Consider the following 21,269-nt stretch of genomic DNA (forward strand, 5'->3'; position numbering starts at 1 on the left):
TGAAAATCCATAGGAAGCAGTTAATTTTTTTTCTTTCTCTTTTTGAGGGTCTCTCTTTTTTGATGGTCCTCCTTATAGTTTCAGGTCCTGACAGCTGAAGTCCCACATCCTCTGCGACGTGAGAGTCCATTTATTTCATCCAAATTTTTTTTTTTTTTTTTTTTTACCAGTTCTGTGCATTTCCATAATGCTCCACCTGCCCTCTGCTGGGTATCACCGAGCTTGTCCAACCCATGGTTACTGCTTCCCAAAGGGTTACGTGTTTGAGCCTGGTGGGGGGGGGCCTCTGGTGTGGATGTTCCAGCCATGTCAGTGTGGCCTCTCCCTTCAGCTTGCTTTGTTTATCCAGCAGCTCATTATTTAAGAGTAGCCTGTCAAAATAGGTTTAAATATCCTTTGGGAAACATGGTCCCTCACATCTTTGAGATACCAGAAATATGTTGAATACAGGGAAGATTGGCTTGAGAAGAAAAACATGATCGACTTGCATCACCAAAAAATATTTTCCTGTCATTCCAGTTGCGTTTCCACAGGCATCAGTAAGCCCCCCGCAAACCTACAGGCCATACGTTTCTGCAGCCGACACATAAAGACACCAAGGGAAGCAGGGAAAAATGATTGCTGATGATTCGTTCTAACTACTTGACCTTCTGACCTCTTCTCTAGATATATGACCAAGATGGGACACTACAGCACTTTATTGATGGTGGGGAACCTAGTAAGTCGAGCTGGATGAGGTATATCCGGTGTGCAAGGCACTGCGGAGAGCAGAATCTAACAGTAGTTCAGTACAGGTAAAGTATATCTTGATTTACCCCCTATGGAGCTGAAGCCCTTCGGCTTGCATTTACAAAATTCAGGCTTGCTGCTAGTTGTGAAAAATCCTGCAGAGAGTCCTGCAGAACCCTGTGGGAACGGGCAGGAATTTCTTTTACTGGGTTTCTGGGATCTCCTTAGTTCTTGCAACAGTAATGTCGTGAGAATTCCAGAATATAGATGCTCGTGGAAGGCCTCTTTCCCTTGGGTGCACACGGTCAAGCTCCTTCCATATCACTGCCGGAACACCTACCACTGCCTGGGTGAGCCTGGAAACCCCGCTGGTGTGGGGTGCTTTCCGCCCCCCCCCCCCCCCCCCCCGCAGATGTGTACTCGCACAGAAATAGGAGCGTGCAGATTCAGCCTCGGATCCCTTGCAGCCCATCCTCTGCAGGCTTGCTGCCTCAGGAAACTGTCCTTCGTACAAAGGCGTGGGAAACCAGGCACTAACTCCCACCCCGCCCCAGGCTGCTCTTCTCAAACTGTTGGGCTCAGCAGCAGCAGCTGAGCCCAAATCACCTCTCCCGCTCCCTCGCTCCCTCGCAAGTTGCCAGAGCGTTTGGCTTTGGCTCTTCGACTGTTCAGACTGTGTTTCAGGTGATGAAGCAGCCCCAGAGCACGGAGAAACCCCCCCAGTTCCCTGCGAAGGTTGCACAAAGCCAAAAGGGTAGCAAAGAGGAGGCGGGGCCTCCCTCGGTTCCCAAAATCCCGTGGGCGGGGCGGAGGAGGGGGGATCCCCGCCTCCGCTCAGTGCACCTGTTGGTCAGGCATTTCCACTTGGTGCTAAAGAAGGCTGGAGAGGAGACGAGAGCACGAAAACAGATCACAGAGGCAAAAAAAAAAAAAAAAGCCCTTTTCTCAAAATCCCTCGAAAACATGTGCCGTATAAATATATGACCTCAGTTATAAACAGCCGTGTTCCCTTTAGAATCAGAAGCAACTGTTTAGCTTTAGTAGGCACCACAGACACATCAAAGCAGAAGGCCCTGTCCTCGGCAACTTGGAGTCCTGCCTATGGCTGTTTATTTCCTTACTTGCTTTTTTCTTTTTTTAGTTTTTAAACATGAAGCCTTGTAAAGGAAAAAAAAAAGAAAAGAAAGGGCTTCTCCCCCCTATAGGTTGAAGGCTGCACAAATCTGGCTGCCTCTCTGAAGGTCTCCAGTTCAAAAGGAACCTATTTGGGCAGCCTTGGTTTCTTGTGCAGTTATATTTCCTTAAATAATGGTTTCGGTGCATGCCAGTATCTGGTTACGCTGCCATGTGCAGGCTCTACTCACCTTTATAGCAGCCACATTTCTGTCGTGAAGCTTTTAGGAAACTCGGAGCTAGAAAATTAGTAAACATTGTGCTCGTCCACTCGGCGAGAGATCGTTTGGCTGGCTCTGTCATGAGCACCTGGGGAGCTCTTGAGGCAAACTCTGAATTGGGGGAAGCAAGACGCCCCTAAGGGGAAGGTGGGCAAGTCAGTAAGTCAGTCACCTATCTGTCAACCGTGAGTGGATTTTACAGCTCCCCTTTCATGCCGGCACTTAAACTTCCAGATCTCTCCGCCGATCTGTTTTTGATTACTTCGGATCTCTAAAATGAACTACAAAAACACAATTTAGAAAAACTGGCATCTATTACCAGTGACCACGTCCAAGAGTAAGAAAATAGAAAAGTTGGACCCTGAAGAGCCAGCCTCATTTTTATTGTACATGAATGTCCTCTTCACGAAGAGTCAGCTGGTTTAGATTCATTCTGTTATGATTTGTAATATCTAAATGGAATTTTCTTCAAAGCGCCCTTGATTGATTGACCCTTAGCTGAACGTTTTGTTTTTATTTTGAGGCTGACAATAATGTTTGTTGGCATGTGTTCTGCTTCGACTGCGTTGGGACGCCATGAAGCTATCTTTATGAGTCATCCAACCACAATACTAAATACATGTCAGCAAAGGAAATATTATCTGAAAAGGGAAAAATCCCTTTGATATGCTTCAACATGCAGAGATTTCTGCGAGTTTTGGAAGCTCTGCCTGCTTGTAAGGAACGGTGTATGCTTACACTTTTTTTTTTTTCCTTCTTTTTTTCCTCCTCTCGGCCTACTCTGTGCCTCAGAAGACCACCCATTGCTCGAAAACAGTTCTGCTCTTTCAGCGGCAAAGTGTGTCATTTGGTTTTAGCACATTCATTTGCCGGGCGCTGTGTTTATATTAAGGGAAGCCAAACCGAGAGATGAAATGTTACGAGGGTGAGGTACAAAGTCGACTCAATTTTTCTCAAGTTAGGAGATGCCAGTGATTTATAGCTCGGCTCCAGTTTTGATTTTTTTTATGTAGCAGTGGAAAGAATTAATAAAATGCACAGCTCTCAGAGTTGCGGGAGGGAGGAAGGGTAGTGAGGTCCGGACGACTGGCTGGAGTTTTTGTCAGATATTCATAGAATGTTGGGAAAAACATTCTGCTTAGCTAGCAGTGCCCTCGTGAGACAGAATGGCAGCAAGGAAGGAAAATAACAAGATAAATGAAATTTTTGCAGCTGCAAGTAAAATATTGAGAATCTGCACTTTTTTATTGATCTTTATGATCCTATTGCCAAGAGCCACTTTGCGGTGACGAAATATGTTGACAAGGGCATATCTCACTGCCATGAAAAATGTGGGGAAGGATTCGCCTTATGTCTGCAGTGTTATACAAGGAACAAATTGCCCTGCTACAGCCGATTCCTTACAGAAAGGCTAAATTTAAGGCCCAGCAACCCTAAACGCTTTTATCTTGAACCTGAGGCTCATATTTGTAGCCATTCTTCATGGAGGAAACCGGTCACGGTCTCCTCATTTTTTTTTTTTTTTTTTTTAATCTGTAGGTTTTTCCTTCCAGCACCGGAGCTGTTATAAAAAATGTTTATTTCTTGGTGCGTTCACTCTGTCATTTCAGAGGGTAATCTTTCAGCCGGAGTCAAGTGTGCCTCCTGTATTATTGAATTTCCACTCATTCCCCGTAAGAGGGGTTTTCTCTTCTCTCGTATCAAACTTTAGAAGACAGGCAACGGGGAAGTTTTTTTGTGGTTTTTTTTTTTTCTTTTTACTTCCCTCAGTCCTTCGATCCCAAAGCTGCTTCATTTTACTGCAAATCTGGGGACTCCCAATGCCGAGTCGTGGGAATACGCGTCATGCTTTTCCTTCACATCAGAAATCGATAGTATTAATTTATATGTGAGGGTGAGACGCCAGTGTCTGCAATTTGCCAAGAGACAGAATTTTCTCATTAGTGTGAGATAGGATTTTTTTTTTTTTTTTCTTTAAAGGAGCCCTGGCTCTCTGCTATCTCCTGGGCCCCGTATCTGTCTCTTCAGCCACGATGTTCTGTGGAGGGTCATTGTAGAGATAAATTGTAAGGTGTTTATCACTCTGGGGTGCAGGCTCTCATTGGTTGCTGGGAATGATAAGGGGGGTGCAGAACTTTTTTCGGGGGCAATAACAATGTACCTCTGACTAAGCTGGGTTTTCTTTTGTTTTGAATAGGTCGAATATATTCTACCGAGCCTGTATAGATATTCCCAGGGGTACCGAGCTTCTCGTGTGGTACAATGACAGCTATACGTCTTTCTTTGGGATCCCCTTACAATGCATTGCCCAGGATGAAAACTGTAAGAATTTATTTTAGCTCTGAATTCACCTCTCACAATACCTCTTTTTGAAAGCTAACATTTTAAGAGTGTTGCTTGAGACTCCTGAAATACGGTTCGCTCTGATGCGTGATGCAAATGTGCACGAGCCTGTTCCCTCGGTTTCTTTTCCCTCTGTTGTCCTTTGCTTTTTCACAGGGCGTCTCGACTTAACACGGGCCCGTCCTTTCTTCACCCGTTGACGATTTCACAACCATTGTCAGAGTTTTAAAAGATCTCTGGCAGCCATGTGAAGGCAGCTGGCGTTCATTGAGCACCTACTGTGTGTCTGGTTCCCTGCTTGCCGCCTGGTGGGGTTACTGGGGCAGCACGAGGGACAGCACGTGTGCTTGAGTGATGCACGGTCTTGCAAGAGGCACACTGCAGGCAAAAATGGAATGAATGAGAACACGAGGCTCTGTCATTAGGAGTAAAAGCCCTCTGGTTAATTGGGTGTGCCCCCTCCTACGTAGTCCTCGGAGGGAGAAACTAGCAAAAATCGTAGACCTTTGACTGCGGAATTTGTCTCCCTAAATGTCTTAGTCTAAAACGAACCACGTCACGTTCTTCCATCTCCACGACCGTGGCCATCGTTATCTCTAAAAAAAATAATCTACCACCTAGGCGAGTGCAAAACTTGAAGCCACTTTTACTCAAACGTGTAGTTATGTTTTATCATTTCTTGGGACAATATTTGAAGGTGATTTCCAGGATTTGGAACAGAATGAGGTCATGCTGAGGAGTTTCAGTGAGAAACGCTGGTTTCGGTGATGTCATTTTTTTCCCTTGGCACCAAACTGCCAACGGATAATTGGGAGGAGCTAATGATTTGGGTTTATGTAATAGAAAAAGACACAGAGAGAACAGATCTCTTGAGGAAACTTCATTTTGAAAAAGAAGTGTTATTTTTCCTTTTCCACTAACTTTCTCTCTCTCTCTCACACACACACACACACACACAATCTAAAAATTAAAAATGTTCATGTTACTCCTGAGGAAAATGCCAACGATCAGACATTTCTTTTCCATGTTGTCCTTACATTCTTTGTGAAAAAACAGAATTCTCAAAAAAGCATATTCCTGCCAACTTTCCCTTTCTTCTTTACCCTGACCCCAAACCAATCTCAAATCAAAAAATGAGTCTTCAGACATTCAGCACCTTCATCTTGCTTCTCAAGTTTCTACCGGAAAGTCCTTTACTGCAGTCATGCTCATGTCTGAGGGAGTGTCTGTTCATGGGAGCAGATCTCAGTGTGGGACACGAGTGTGCGGCGTGTGTTAGGAGACAGATGTGCACAGGGGGTCAATACCTGACGTCTTCCCACGAGGGTTCCAGGCCCTTGCTCTCCTCACACTAGACCGCAGTCCCTGTATGGAAAGACAACAGCATCCAGCCCCCCGACCTGCTGACATGGGCCCGTCTCCTGAACCTTGACGTACCCTTCTGGAGTATGGAATTGATCCCAAGGCCTGTCTGAAATCCTGTAAGGTCTTCTGTTTCCTCTAACAAAACTTGCTCCAGATCTGAAGACGTTACTGTGGTGTGTGTGTCCAGAAATGTCAGGATAAGCCTATCAAAGCCTAGAGTTCTGATGGACATTGAGTTGTCCAAGGATGTATTCATTCATTGCTCAGATATTTATCAAAAGCCTGCAGTGGGCCGTGTGTCTTTGTAGGTTCTGCAACTACAGCAGCCGAGAATTCCTGCCCTCATGCAGCTTACATTCTAGTGGAGGGAGACAGATTAATGCATGAATAAAGAAGCGAATAAATACATGGTTTGTCAGGTGGTAATGTTTTGTAGAGAGATGGAAACAGAGAAGGGATGAGGCGTGCCGGGAGTTGGGAGTTGCAGTTTTTGAGAGTGATCAGGGTAGGCCCACTGGGAATGTGGCCTTGGGGCTGAGATTTGGGGAGGGGAAGGATCAGCCACATGTTTGTTGTTTGGGAGACGGGTGTTCCACGTGGCGAGGTATAAAGGGTGGAGGCCCCACGATGGGGATGTTCCCGGCCTGTTGGGAGAGTATCCCCGGGGTCAGCATGGGGTTTTGGAGTGAGATGAGAAGTTCACTTAGACGTCAGGTGGGGCATGAGCAAGGAGCTCGTGGGGCCCAGAAGGCCCCCATCGGAAGCCTGGTGTTTCCTCAGCATGGGCCTCGCAAAGGGCGCTTACAGCAGAGTTTCGAGCAGAAGGGTGATATGTTCTGGCTGCCATTGTAAGAGGATGACTCTGGCCACTGAGTGGAGACCAGAGAGCAAGGCCTGAGGGTGGAGCAGGGAATCCAGTTCAGGCCCTTGCAGGAATCCAGGGGGAGAGATGATGGTAGTTTGGGCCAGTGTAGACATGGTGGAGGTGATGAGACGTGGTTGGATTCTGGATGCATTTTGAAAGTAAAGCCAACAGCATTTGCTGACACCTTTGGTGGTGAGTGAGACAGAAAGAAGTCAAGGATCACTCTAGGGCTTTGGTCTGAGGAACCAGAGGATGGAACAGCCATTTACTGAGTTATGAGTCAGAAATGGAAACCACCGTGGAAGTGACTTCTTAGGGAGTGCGTTTCTTACCCTTGATGCGATCTCTGAGGTGGAAGTCCTACATTTGCAACATTGCTTTCACTTTCTGATGCTGTTATATGGACGAGATGGACTTAAGGATCGGGCTGGAGGATTTGGGGGTCTTATGTGCCATCCACAGCCACCTGACAATAGGTATCTGAGAGTGTACCATCTGGTCCTCGGAGTGCCGAAGTGTCATCAGAAGGGTGCTTTCTGGAAGCACCAGATGCTTTGCTTTTTAATCCTTCTCTTTCCTAGACTCCAGCTGTGTAAAGCACTCTTTAGATTGCTGATTAGAGTATTCCATTAACTCTCTCAGAGTTTATGTTGTATCATTTAGCACCTGAAATTCTTGGAAGAAAATGTGAAAAACTAGAGGAGCTTAAAGTATTATGGATTCAGTAGATAGACTAAGCAGCTCTTTTGCGTTGAGTTCCAAGCTCAAAGTGAGGGTGGAGGGAAGTTTAAAGAAAATTAAGTCATTGACGGAAATGCTCCACAATGACAATCCCCCCTTCCCCCTAACGGTATTATAGGAATTTTATTTCAGTTCCTGTCTCAAAGTCATATATCTGTCATGTGATTGGCCACCCAAGAAACCAGCAGAAGGCTTCATCAGATAGTGTAGAGGAGATATATGACTTTAACTCTAAGATGGATTCTCATTCCACATGATTCACTGAGAGAGCTGGGAATGCTTTATAATGAGGGTTCCTTATTCTGTACAGAGAAAATACTCTGTGTGATTTAAAAGCACAAATGTGTGAAAGGGCATGGACAGATAATTTAACAGATAGCCTTCCACAGCCCTTAGTAATTTAAATCATCTCAACTGGATTAGCAATTCTAAGATATTTTTTATCCCACTGAGCTAGCCACAGAATAAATCGGGTACCTTAAAAAAGGGGCTGCTTGAAGATACCGGAGACTTACGTGACAAAATGCCTCCACAGAGCCTCCTTATAGGGCTATGGACACACCAATTACTAAAACGCTCCCTGGATGAATCTTGAGACTTTTGTTGCCATTATTTGAAGGGATTAAACATTTCAGCCCGTAGTTTCCTTTGTTAACAAAACGGATATGTGGCCCAAGACATTCAAGGGCAATGTGATTTTATTTTTTTTTTTAAGATTTTATTTTATTTATTTGACAGAGACACAGCGAGAGAGGGAACACAAGCAGGGGGTGTGGGAGAGGGAGAAGCAGGCTCCCCGCCGAGCAGGGAGCCCGATGCGGGGCTCGATCCCAGGACCCTGGGATCATGACCTGAGCCGAAGGCAGACGCTTAACCACTGAGCCACCCAGGCGCCCCTGGCAATGTGATTTTACTTAGCGAATAATACTTATTAAGCAGTTTCATGTATTAAAAGATCATTTTCCTCCCCTGGTTCTTTCATCCACACAAGTACACGTTTCCTCCTGAGCGTGTGCGGTGGGCTGAGGCTTGAGTGGAAGGAGACCTGGGAATCTATCAACTTGGGGGGCGCCCGTAAAACGGTGGGTGCCCCCAAGGGCCCAAACAAGCCATAGAAAGCCGCCAGGCCTCGAAGAGAGGGCAGGGTTTCCCACAGGCACTGGGGCTCTGGAAGCAACTCCTCTGTTATTTTCTTTTTAAGAAACCGGGGTTATAAATGTAATAGAGCTCCGAGGAGAGAGCCGCTCCATCCACCGTGGGCCTTTCAGAAGAGCCCGAAGCAAAGCCTTTGTCGACAGATTGCATCCGTAAGAAGGAACGAGGCTCCCCCAAAGCCTCCGCAGGTGGGGATTAGCTCCTGCCGAGTGTAAAGACCATAGTGCATTCGTATTCATTTCAGAGGAAATTAAAAAAAAAAAAAATAGGGAATAAATGTTCAACAGGTCTTCCTGCTGCTCAAGCCTCGGCCTGGGATGCCAAGTTGCCAGAACGTGGACCTCTTTGGCCCCGCAGCATTCCCATGCCGACATGAACGCCACCCCTGTCCGGCCTGCCTCCTCCTCTTGACTGTACAGAGCAGGAAACAAAAAGGGGCACCTCTGCGTAGGGCCCCTCACCCCTGCCGTCCCACCGACAGGGAGGGGCTAGGCCCAGGCTCAGGCCTTCCCTCTGGGAAGGAGGAGAAGCTTGCAGTATCATTGGGTCGAGCACCGTGACGAGGAACAGGGACTCAGGCCCTGTTCTCAAGCCTAGAAGAAGGCACATGAGCACGCAGCAGAAACCAGACACGGCACAGGAACCAAGTCACATGGCCGTGGCCATGAGCCTGAGCTGAAGGGGATTGGGCTGAGCACTGATACAGTTGGGAGGAGTCAAGGCTCCAGGCCCCTCGTGTACCGTAGGGAGCTGGGACTGGACTCCTTACATAAGTCCAGGAACTGTCCCTGACTGAGGACTAGAAAAATGCTACCTACCGCCCAGTGAGCCAAGGAGCTGTCCATTTCAGGCCACTGGGAAAAACACAGTGCCACTGTCTAAAAACCAGCCCCTGCCTTTGGGATGTTGTGGGGCTGGATTTTGCACTACCTGCCAGGTATAGAAACCTTGGGCCAAAGAACAAAGATTGGTCCAGAACTGCGGAAACCTGTCACGTGCTAGAAGAAGCAAAGAGAAGTCACCCCATAGGGATGCCTCCGTATCGGCATAGGACTCCCAACAGAAGGCAGCGCCCACTGGAAATGCGCCTGCAGCAAGAAATGACCCCCCCCAAAAAAACCCAAAAATCCCAGGGAAACCCACTGTTGTGAAAGATTCAATCTCTTTGGGTGCTTTGGGATGCAAGGGTATGCTGCCTAGATCCCAACCTTGCTATCAGCTTGAGGCACTCATTCCCCCAGTTTGTGGAGAAGAAGGGGCTGCCAGCTTTCAGATGAGTTTGTCTCCAGGAATTATCTTCCGCCTAAGAGAGCCTCTCTGCCCTCAGTCATTAGCCTGTGTCCAGTGGCTGGTCAACGTGGGGGCTGCTAAGGACTGCTCCCCCTGTCCCAAAGCAGGACAACTATGAAGGACCCCCCCGCTCCCCAGCTCCAGAGCTGTCCATCTCCTCCATGGACATGGTCCTCCTGCATGCAAAACTGCAAATCTCCATTTCAGTCTTTTTCCAGGGGACCTGACTTAGGTATTCCCAGATTTGCGTTTCCAATCCAGACCTCTCTACTGAGCCCCATACTCCCGTCCACTTGTCTACTCCACCTTTGCCTTTGGTATCTCACCTGAGTGTCCAGCTCAGCATGTACACCTGAAACCATTCTGCCTCTCCCTCAGTTCAGTAGCTCACCCCCATTCATCCAGTTGTTTTTTCTAGAAACCCAACACCTAACTCTCACCTTTCTATCCAGTCAGTTACAAAGCCCCGTTGATCGGATATTCTTAAGTGCCCTTCTTTTCACTTCTGCTACCCCTTGGTCAGTGTAAGCACCAGCTTTGGCACAGACCACTGTAGTCTCCAGTGTGTCACATTTTCCTCGGTGACTTCACAGCGGCCCAAGTGAAGTCTCACTGATGTGCTTATTTTACGGTTTCAGCTCATTTGCGTGTTTTGTGAATAGGTAATTTGGTTCCATAGACCAAAATCCGGAAAGGACTATGGACGTATAATTCCCCTTAGAAGTCAGTTGATAGATTCCCAGGTCTCCTTTCAGATGTCTTTTTTTTTTTTTTTGCCTACTCTATTCAAGCATGGTCTCCCTCTCTTTCTCTGGCTCTCACTCTGCCCCTCGCCCTTTTCTGCAGATAGTGGTAGCGTACTATACATATTGTTCTGCACCTCACTTTTTCATTTAACCGTATAGAATGATGGTGCATTTAGAGCATAAATCTCATCACCTCACACCCTAATTTAAAACCCTTTTTTGGCTTGCCGTTACTCTTATAATGAATCCCCAGTTCTTCAGTACGGTAGCCCACGGTCCGCATAGAGTCTCCAGAAGGTATTTTGTGTGGCTCACATCGTGCTTTACAGAATGAGAATTTGAGCATTGTTGGACTGGCCGTGCCCTGTTCGGTTTAGATTTTTAAAGATTTTATTTAATTATTTGACACAGAGAGAGCGCAAGCAGGGGGAGTAGCAGGTAGGCTCCCCGCTGAGCAAGGAGCCCCATTCAGGGCTCGATCCCGGGACTCTGGGATCATGACCTGACCAAAGGCAGACACTTAACTGATTGAGCCACCCAGGCTCCCCAAAGTATAGCTACTTAGAGCAGGACTTAAGCAACACAGAAAGCTGTTCTTCCTAAATTGCAGCCTCACTGGCTACGACAATCGAAAGTATTCACAAAACACAGGACATTATCAGAGAGGGGACAGCCCCTCTCTGTCCAGCCCCTGTCCAGCCCCAGTTTGTTGCAGACCCTACATCCTCTGTTGAGCTCCTTCCTCCCTTAGCATCTGCACAGACCCTATGGCCAAACTGCCCACGTTTCATCTTCTTGCATTGTCTTTTTTTCCCCCTTCACACCTGTCTGAGACCTGTGCAGCCTACGGGGTTCACATTCAAGGTCACTGCCTTAGGGAAGCTGCCCCTCCCACCCCAGCTGTAGCCATCCTGGTGATATGCTTTCCAGGCACCTCTTCATATCTCTCATAGCACATATCACACTTGCAGCAACACGCACATGTTGTTCACATTTTGTTCTTTCTGAACCTGGGAGATGCCTTGGCAATGAATGGTGATTGACAATTCACGGTACAACCTGCAAGTAAGGGCATTTTAGATTTGATGAAACAGAGTAAGTACTTCTTTGTAGAAACATCAGTTTGATACCTGTCTCTGTCACTGGAGTGTAAGTGGCATGAGACCAGGGGCTGGGGCTTACTTATCCCTCCACACCCCCCCACCCCAGCCCCAGTACCCACAGCACCAGCCACGTCAGGCACGGAGCAGAAGCTCACTAAGTATTTGGGGGCTGAATGAATGGACGAAAGGTTGTTTTAGGGATTCTGCATTTGCCACTCCCACTCTTTTGATTTTCCAGGATTTGATGAGTTCATGTTGTTCCTTGACTCTAGATCCTTTAGGGCTTTGAGAGTTTGCCCTCTACCCCTTCATCTTTGTCTGGTAGGTGGAAGAGATTTACCAGCTCAGTGTGTCTTCGTGTAGAAGGCACTTCATCGTCTAGGTCACTTTGGTTAGTCATCTCAGTCCTCTTGCACTTGTCTGTACGGGCTGTCCCCTCTCTGATAATGTCCTGTGTTTTGTGAATACTTTCGATTGTCGTAGCCAGTGAGGCTGCAGTTTAGGAAGAACAGCTTTCTGTGTTGCTTAAGTCCTGCTCTAAGAAGCTATACTTTGGGGAGCCTGGGTGGCTCAATCAGTTAAGTGTCTGCCTTTGGTCAGGTCATGATCCCAGAGTCCTGGGATCGAGCCCTGAATGGGGCTCCTTGCTCAGTGGGGAGCCTGCCTGCTACTCCCCCTGCTTGCGCTCTCTCTGTGTGTCAAATAATTAAATAAAATCTTTAAAAAAATAAATAAAAAATAAAAAGCTATGCTTCATAGATTTCTAGGGTCCTGTGGAAGTGTGTAGGAGCTCTGCAGGACAGGTTAGAGGTCAGATATCATTGCTTTTGTGATAATTATTTCTTCCCATCCTTACTTTTTCTTCTCTCTGCATTACATGCTCATTTCATTCAGCAAGATTGAATTCAATCACACTTAAAGTAAAGGAGCATATACCAAAAGGAGAGTAGCATGTCACTGTTGCTACTTATTGCTTGAAAGCTCTGAGGTGTTCCAGAGAAGGAAATAATGAGACAGAGCATAATTTTATTCCAGCCATCTGCACTGTTAATTGCCCTGTATTATTACTACCTCAAATCCCATATATCCCAGATTATTATACAAACTGGTATAAATTTTTCTTTATTACCATGTTGACATTGATCATTACAGTTAAGTTCATTTGCCCACCAATTCTCGTGCTTCGTATAAAGGTGATGTGACCTTATGGTTTTTGAAAAGTAATTTACTAGGTTATTTTTCAGGAGAGGTGAGAAAGTCAGAATTTGTAATCTCTACGTAAAGTCTCCTTTGCGTTAATTTCTCCCAAAGGCATTATATTCCTCTTCCATCGTGAAGCTTGGGGCTGGTGATCCTGCTCTCATGCATGCTGACGACATCTTCATTTGATGATCTTTCCGCCATGCCTTCCTGTTGGTCTGGCATTTCCCGCCCCGCAAGAGCTTCGTGTTGCCTGAAAACGTGCGGGTTCCCCTGTGATTTGTCTCTTCTGGATTAGTTATAAACAGGCTACACAAAATGGGTTCTGCCCTGATCTCTGACAATGCTGCTGTTATTTTTTGCTAAAAAGGTGCTAAACCCTGTGTAAAATCCTCCTCCTTACCTTTCAACGCCGATTTCAAGAGTAAACAGTCTGTGTGCAATGATTTTTGGGGGGGGGAAGCCTAAAATGTATGGACAAATTTCATATTGATTATACACTTTTGCCTCAGAAGTCGAAATTACATGTGAATATTTATATATAAAATAAAGGTAGACACATAAACATGCACATGGGTGTGTATAGGTGTATATATATATACATATATGTATATATGACATATATGTTTATAGGATATATTTATACACACACACGAAACACTGTGCTAGCTATAAAATGTTCCTTTTATTTTTGAAACACCGCTGGTGAGCAGTGACAAGATAGGAGTGTGGCCAGAAAAAAAAAATGCCTTGGAAGTTAGAAGGCTAAAGCTTACAGCTCAGCTGTGTCCTTAACTGCCTGTGACCCTGGGCAGGTTCCAGTATTGGACCTTCTGGGGCTTCAGCTTTTTTTATTTGTAATAAGAGAGAGTTTTGGTTTAGATCAGTGATTCTCACACCTGAGGGTCCATGAGAAGCACTTGGGAGAGCGTCTGAAAGTGCAGACGCCCAGGTTCTATCAAGAGAGTCTGATTTAATTTTTTAAAAGCCTCTCCTGCGAGTATAAATGTGCATTCAGCTGCATAGACCCTAGAGTCTTCCCAGGTCTGCGAATCTCTTCTTTCTTTTCCCTTCCCAAGACAGGATGGGCCATGCTGCCAGAGCCCCATAGACAGAGCTGTTCCTTTTGGTGGATTTGTGTCATAGCTGTGATTATACAGAACAGTCTCTGGGTTGGACAGTCCTTAATGGCAACACACTATCCACTTTGTGTCTCCACCACGCATGGTGTCTCCATGTCCAACTCAAGCACGGAGGCTCCTGGCGGTCACGGTCCACCACCGTTCGCTCTTTGCAGTTGAACACGCTTGAGGTTGCACGCTACATCGGCATCTCAGCGATGGTCTGTGGCAGGAAGGACGAGAGCCCCCAGATCATGTGTGTCCTTCCATGTGACCTTGAACCAGTGGCCAAGAGCTGTGGTTTACTTCCCATCCCCTGTCTTTTTGCCCCTCAACCTCTTCCAATTTTTTGGTCTCTGATTTTCTTCTCTCGCCCGCCCTGTGACCTTTAATCCCTTTGACCCCTGAAATAACCAATAAATACATTTTATTGATGCAGTAGTTACTTAAAACAAGAATGGCAGTTTTAAAGCATATTAGCTTCTAGGGGCGCCTGGGTGGCTCAGTCATTAAGCATCTGCCTTCGGCTCAGGTCATGATCCCAGGATCCTGGGATCGAGCCCCGCATCGGGCTCCCTGCTCGGCGGGAAGCCTGCTTCTCCCTCTCCCACTCCCCCTGCTTGTGTTCCCCCTCGCTGTGCCTCTCTCTGTCAAATAAATAAATAAAAATCTTAAAAAAAACAAACCAAAAGATAAAGCATATTAGCTTCTAATCACTTCTGCCCCTGTGAGTTGACCAGTGAGTGCACGAGATAGGTTATTAGCACCATAACAACTTAAAAAAAGAAAACGATTTCACATCTGTTAGGCTCCCTTCCTCAGAAATGTTTCTTACTTCTAGTTCTTTCCCCACCATTGCCGTTCACATCCGTCTTCGCTCATTCCAGTCTCTTCTCTATAATAGCAGGAGTGATGGCTGTTGTTGATGGGAGGCCGTATGGTGGATACTTTCATTGTCTCGTTTACATGTCCTAACGGGGTTTCAAGATGAGGCCAGTGCTCCTAGGGCTTCACATCTGGGGAGTGGCAGCCATGGCATTTTCTGAAAGCTATCTATGTATGGACTTAATCCTTAGGGTGACCATTTTACATTTCACCAAGGACAAAATTGGGGATTTCGACTTTCGGACTTACCAGGCGTCCCAAGGCTAATATAGATAGTGGAGGTAAGACGGAGGCCATCTCAACCACTTAGCCATGCTGCTGTTACTTTTAGGATTCTTGCTCTCACTGGCCTCCTTTTACAGATGGGGAAACTGAGGCACAGACATATTTTTACATATATATATATATATATATATATTTCTTTCTTTTTCTTTTTTTAATAACTTGCCTAAGATCACCAAGGTAATAGAAGGCAGAATCAGGATGTGAATCTTGGTCTTTCTGATTCTCAAACCCACGTTGCCAGCACCCTACTCTGTTACCCTCATCTTACCTTATTCGCTGCACCCTATCTGTAAATCACCTGAACACTTTTCTCTTGCCATTTTCTTCCTTTTCTTTCTTGCTGTTTCTATACAGAGACACTCTGTGTCTATTTCCTGGGCCTGACATCTTTTATTTCTTTCTTTATTTGGACTTTAAAGAGCCTCTGAGGTCTGCCCCCCTCTTGCACCCCTTATTTCCATGGTGTTGAGAACCCATGCCCTGCTTGGTCATCCTCTCCCCGTCGCCATCCCACCAAGCTGCCAGACTTCTGTCTCCAGGTGTCTACCACATTGCTTGCTTCATCTTTCAGCCACTTTTTCTGGAATGTCCTGTGCTGGCAAGGTCTAGTGGAAGGCCTGAAATCCTGAGGGCCTGGATCTCTACCTTCTCGCCATTGCTCAGGGTTACCCTCTGTGGGCAGCCACCCTTTCTCTCCCCCTCCTTTGCTGGTTGTCCCTTCTGAACTCCCTCTGAACCTCGGGTGCAGTGTGGAGCCTCATTCTGGAGTCTTTCTCTCTCAACTCGGAAGTGAACTCTGTGAGGCAAAGACAGCATGCCAACAATCCTGAGCGTATAGTATCTGCTAAATAAATAGGCACTGAGCGAGCTAGTAATTGGCAGCATTCTTGCTTCCCCCCCCTACCGTTAAGTAGTCCGTTACCATGTGACTTTGGAGTCCAGAAACATTTTTTTAAATCTTGATCTAAAGGAGTTTTTTTTAAACTGTGTGGTACTGTGCTTCTTTTAAAGGCCAGCAAAACTAATCCCCGCACCCTCTTGCTGTTTTCCCAGTAAATGTCCCCTCGACGGTCATGGAGGCCATGTGCAGACAGGACGCCCTGCAACCCTTCAGCAAGAGCAGCAAGCTGCCCCCCGCCGCCCCGCAGCGCTCTGTGGTCTTCCCGCAGACTCCCTGCACCAGGAACTTCTCTCTCCTGGACAAGTCTGGGCCCATGGAATCAGGATTTAACCAGATCAACGTGAAAAACCAGCGAGTGCTCGCGAGCCCAACTTCCACCAGTCAGCTGCACCCGGAGTTCAGTGACTGGCATCTCTGGAAATGCGGCCAGTGCTTTAAGACTTTCACGCAGCGGATCCTCTTACAGATGCACGTGTGCACGCAGAACCCCGACAGGTAACCCTGACTCTCACTGAGGGAGACCCACTGCTTGCCTTCCGCCCGCCAGGCTCCAGGTGCCTCCTCCACCCGCACCACGCCTGGGGATCGGGGGGCGGGGGGGGACCCTGTGATGGAAGGTGTGTGTGTTCTAGAAGGGCAGAGATGAATGGTGGGGCCCCTGCTCGACTTTATTGTTGGGACAGGCTACGGGAACGACAGGGGTTGCAGGGAGGGTTCTGCTCTTGCTTCCCACGTGGTTCTGTCCACGTCCGACGGGGAGCAAAGTAGACGGCACATGTCTGAATATCAGAGATGGAAAAATGAGGTCCAGATCATCAGAATCCTCTCTGTCTTCCTAAGATAATATAGCTGGATGCTCTGCTTGCTGTCGCGGGCATTTCAGGGTTCACCTCCAGTGTGCCGTGGGTATGAACTTAATTAAGTACTAAGAGGTAATGAATTGGAATTTTTTGCTTAGTACTATTTTTCTTCAGTGCATGCAAAGCCATAAATCCTGCAAAGCTGTCAAAAGGAAATACCTACTCTGCTAGTGATGTGGAGGAAAACAGATGCCACTTATTCAATAAACTAATATCCACACAGAAGAAAAATGTTGACTAGATACCTCAGAGTCAAAGTTGGTTTGAAAGTTTGTCAATAAAGAATTTTATGGCCATGAACTGAGGATGAAATTTAGCTGAACAAGTGAATTAAAATTTCAGGTGCTCTGACGAGTGGCACAGTAGATATAATGGAACTATTATTTATGAATCAAAACTGGTTTATTCGACAGTCTTGGTAGCTGGGAGCGCAAAAGACAAAAATCAAAATAATTCAATAAGAAAGGAGTGTGTTCTCACTCTCTCCTTCACATCCTGTGAAAATTTGATTAAACCCCAAATGTCTAAGAATAGCCTTGAAAACGCACTTTGAATAGAAACGCAGAAAAGGATTTTTGGAAGGAGGATAGGAGACTTGGAGGCAAGTCTTCTGAATTATTTTCTTAATTTGGCCACCGATTCACTTAAGCCACTCAAGCCCTCTTTGCCTTATTTTCTACACCCGGCTGTCCCCTCCCAGCTGTGCAGAGTATGACAGCATCGTAGAAAACCCAGCAGGGACACAGAGAGAGGAGTTGTGCTGGAGAGGGGTTGGACGTCTTCTAAAATAATAAAAAGGATCCCTCTTAGTGTACATACGCACATACACTTCTATGTGTATATGTTTTTATTTGTGCCATTCTAGAAACCACTTGCTTAAGCATCAAAGCATTGCTGTAATTAATGTTGAAATGGTTGCATTAGGGATCTTAAGGCAGCGGTTTTTTTGTTTTTTTTTTTTTAAGATTTTATTTATTTGACGAAGCGAGCACAAGCAAGGGGAATGGCAGGCAGAGGGACAGGGAGAAGCAGGCTCACCACTGAGCAGAGAGCCCAATCCGGGGCTCAAACCAGGACCCTGAGATCATGACCTGAGCCCAAGGCAGACACATAACCAGCTGAGCTACCCAGGCGCCCCAAGAGCTGGGTCTTTATAATCTTTTACTTTCGACAGGAGAGGCCCTAGTAAAAAGATCACCAGACCTCTGAACATCTTAGTACTTTTTGGCTTTACAGGAGTTACAAAAGTTTTGAAAATATTTTCCTCACTCAGAAAGGGTTTTTTGGGGCGCCTGGGGGGTTCAGTCTTTAAGCGTCTGCCTTCGGCTCAGGTCATGATCCCAGGGTCCTGGGATCAAGCCCCACATCGGGCTCCTTGCTCAGCGGGAAGCCTGCTTCTCCCTCTCCCACTCCCCCTGCTTGTGTTCTCTCTCTCGCTGTGTCTCTCTCTGTCAAATAAATAAAATATTAAAAAAATAAAAATAAAAAAAGAAAGGGTTTTTTCTGAAAGTTCCTCTCTCTTGCAAGTATACATAGAGCTTTAATATCTATCCAAAGTTTGCAATGCATTTTCATAGTTTTTTAAGTATAAAAGATGCACCAGTTTGTGTTATCGTCAACTTGCTTTTTAAATTGAGTGCATTCAGATGTATGGGTCTGTTATTTGCACAGGTGCATTGTTGTTATAAAGATTGAAGATGCAAAGTAAAATGAAATGATGGTTGGAAGTTTCTGGATACTGGAACACAAAGCTTAGCTTCGAGTATGATACGATTTCATGCTGAATATCACGTAAAGCAAAGAGAATAGGTCACAGTAAATAGATACTGAAACAGACTATTTTGTCTGACCCCAATTACACTTAGAAAACCATATGTGTATTATGGTTTAAGTCCCTAGGAAGTCTGTCCCATCAAATAATAGTGTCATAATTTGCAAAGCATCTGTGTAAACTGTCAGAAAAATACCTGACAGAGAAAACTTACGTATACAAAATGCATTTCCACGAGAGACTGTTGGGTCAGTGCTAATTCCAAGCTAATTTAGAGTTATTGGCACAGATCTGAACGGCATGAGATTTCCATCCTGGGCTAGACCCTGTTGGGCTTATTTGACTCAGATGCCCAGGTGTGGTGATCCCAGCCTTCCCAGATAAGGTATAGTGATGGGTGCTTTGATGTCCAGGTAGATAGCTAGAGTGGGATCAGATTATTCAAGCGGTGGGTTTGTACTTCTCCCTTCCCTGTGCTTTGTTGGTCAGCACTTGAGAGGTGGTCACCATCATTCATGGATCAGTTGAATTTAAGATTTATGACTTCAAAAAATTGGGCCCTCTATAGGCAAAGTAATAAGGTACATTGTTTCTTAGTCATGTTGGAGAGATGCCTGAATTACTCCATCAAAACCAACCTGATTATCGGAGGTAAGGGGCAAAATAGTGGAAGATACCCACTCACTTTGATGCACTTGTTTCTTTCTAGGTATCCAGTTTGCTTTTAGCATATAGGACTGGAATAGCTCTTTTCTGTTCTAGAACTTAGAATGCTATCTTGGAACTAGCAAGTTTGGAAGTAAAAGACACTCTCCATAATGCTTAACCACATGAGTGAATTGCTAAATGAGAGAAATATCCAGAACTGAATTGGAGCATCAGATTTCTCTATGGTGATCCTGAAATTTGGAGGCTTTTCTCTTATTATCTGTGGAGAATTACAAATGCTGAATGTACATATTTTCTTCAGTTATTGACTTCCTAAGTCAGCTGACTTTTGTGCGCGTTCAGCCATATGCAGTGACAAAGCTTAGAACCTGCCAGTCAGAAACCGTTTCCCCTCTATTTGAAAAACTCGAACGCTTTTATTTTGGTAGGAAAATCTTGCTAGAACCAGAGGTGAAAAAGGGAGACACCGAAGACAAAGTCAGGAGGCAAACAGGTTAGAGTTTCAAACAGGTCCAAATTTGAACCAGGCCCCTGAATCTGAGGTCCAACATTTTTCGCTCAACAGATGGGATATTTGGCCACAAAACCCAAGACATTTGAACCTTCATCAAAGAGACTGTTTTTGTGAGCTTTTCCATGTGAGAGACCGTCAAAAAGTCTCTGCCTTGATAGAAAAGAGAAAGCTCTGGGGACACCTAGGCTTGCCAGCATTATTACCATTTTTCATTACTACATTATTTACACTAAATGCAGAAAGAAATTCCAGTTGACCTGGTCAGGTAAGAATTAGCACTGAAGATAAAAAAACATATCCAGGAGGATCCAGGAGCCACAGAAATGTTTTTTTCTTGATTTTGTTCTGTTAATATTAAATAAGCAAACAAACCCCCAATTCTCTTATTCCTTTTTCCCAAGCTACTGGCTTTGTCTTTTCCTGAGTGAATTCAAAGGGAAGAAGCTGTTAGGCTCTAGATCCATCAAGATTTTATTTAGGGACTTCAAAAATACTTGGGTTTTTGCATTAGCTTATGACGTAGACTAGGACAGCTTAAATCCCTTTTGCTTGAACCAGAAGTTAGAAATCCCTTTTCTCTTCTGTTTTTCTGCTGCAGAAACTCTCAACAATCCCACTGGGGGGGCTCCAGAAAGGGGTAAGCAATCTCGGTGGATTATTTTCTGATGACCATGTCTTCTTTTTATTTTCTGCAGAAAGTGTCTTTATAATGCTTATCTTTATGTTGCGTCCTTTTCTTGTCTCCTTTTTGATTTTTGTGTGGCCCCTGTTTGCCTTTTAGCCTCCTGGGTGCCCCGTCAGCTATTCACATTTGTGCTGTGTTGAGTATCATCATCTGTGATTGGTTGTGGTGGTACCAGAGGGCAAGATGACCCTCGGAGGTGCTGTTTGGTGGGAGGAGCCTGGAGATAATCCATCACCATCACCGTAATCGTTTCTTTGCAGTGTGTCTGTGTTCTTGTGTTCCACTGTCTCCCCCATCCCTCCACACCCCCCCCCACCCGGTCCCCAAGCGTGAAGCTTCTCTTCTTTCTAGGGCTCCATGTTCTCCAGGTTCTTTGGCTCTGCCCTTTTGCCACTTCCCTGAAATCTTTCCTCCTTCCATAGAGCTGCATTCTTTTCTCCCTCCAGACAGCCCAGCAGTGACCAAGTAGTGCTCCCTTTGAAGTCTTGGAAGATTTGCACGTGGGCGGACTTGACACGGGGCAAGGAGAGAATGTGGGCCCAGCCGGAACAGCTTTTGTCCTGGAGGCTTCCATTGCCCCGAAAGAAAAATCAAAGGATTAATATTTTAAACCAGACCACACTTAATTTTGTTAAATGTTTCATCCT

At 45.8% G+C, this 21,269-nt stretch overlaps 1 protein-coding gene across 1 annotated transcript in view; it reads left to right on the top strand.

Annotated features, from left to right (window-relative positions):
* PRDM6 (PR/SET domain 6) overlaps positions 1 to 21,269 on the top strand; it is a 101,300-nt gene that overhangs the window by 67,743 nt on the left and 12,288 nt on the right. Inside the window, exons 4-6 of the mRNA XM_064595583.1 lie at positions 667 to 794; positions 4,321 to 4,445; positions 16,276 to 16,618. Coding sequence (XP_064451653.1) covers positions 667 to 794; positions 4,321 to 4,445; positions 16,276 to 16,618 — 596 coding nt within the window. The remainder of the gene's footprint in view (positions 1 to 666; positions 795 to 4,320; positions 4,446 to 16,275; positions 16,619 to 21,269) is intronic.

The sequence above is a fragment of the Mirounga angustirostris genome, unplaced genomic scaffold, assembly GCF_029215605.1.
Source record: "Mirounga angustirostris isolate CCGP_5_RB_7025 unplaced genomic scaffold, mMirAng1.0.hap1 SCAF_7, whole genome shotgun sequence".
Taxonomy (NCBI): Eukaryota; Metazoa; Chordata; class Mammalia; order Carnivora; family Phocidae; genus Mirounga; species Mirounga angustirostris.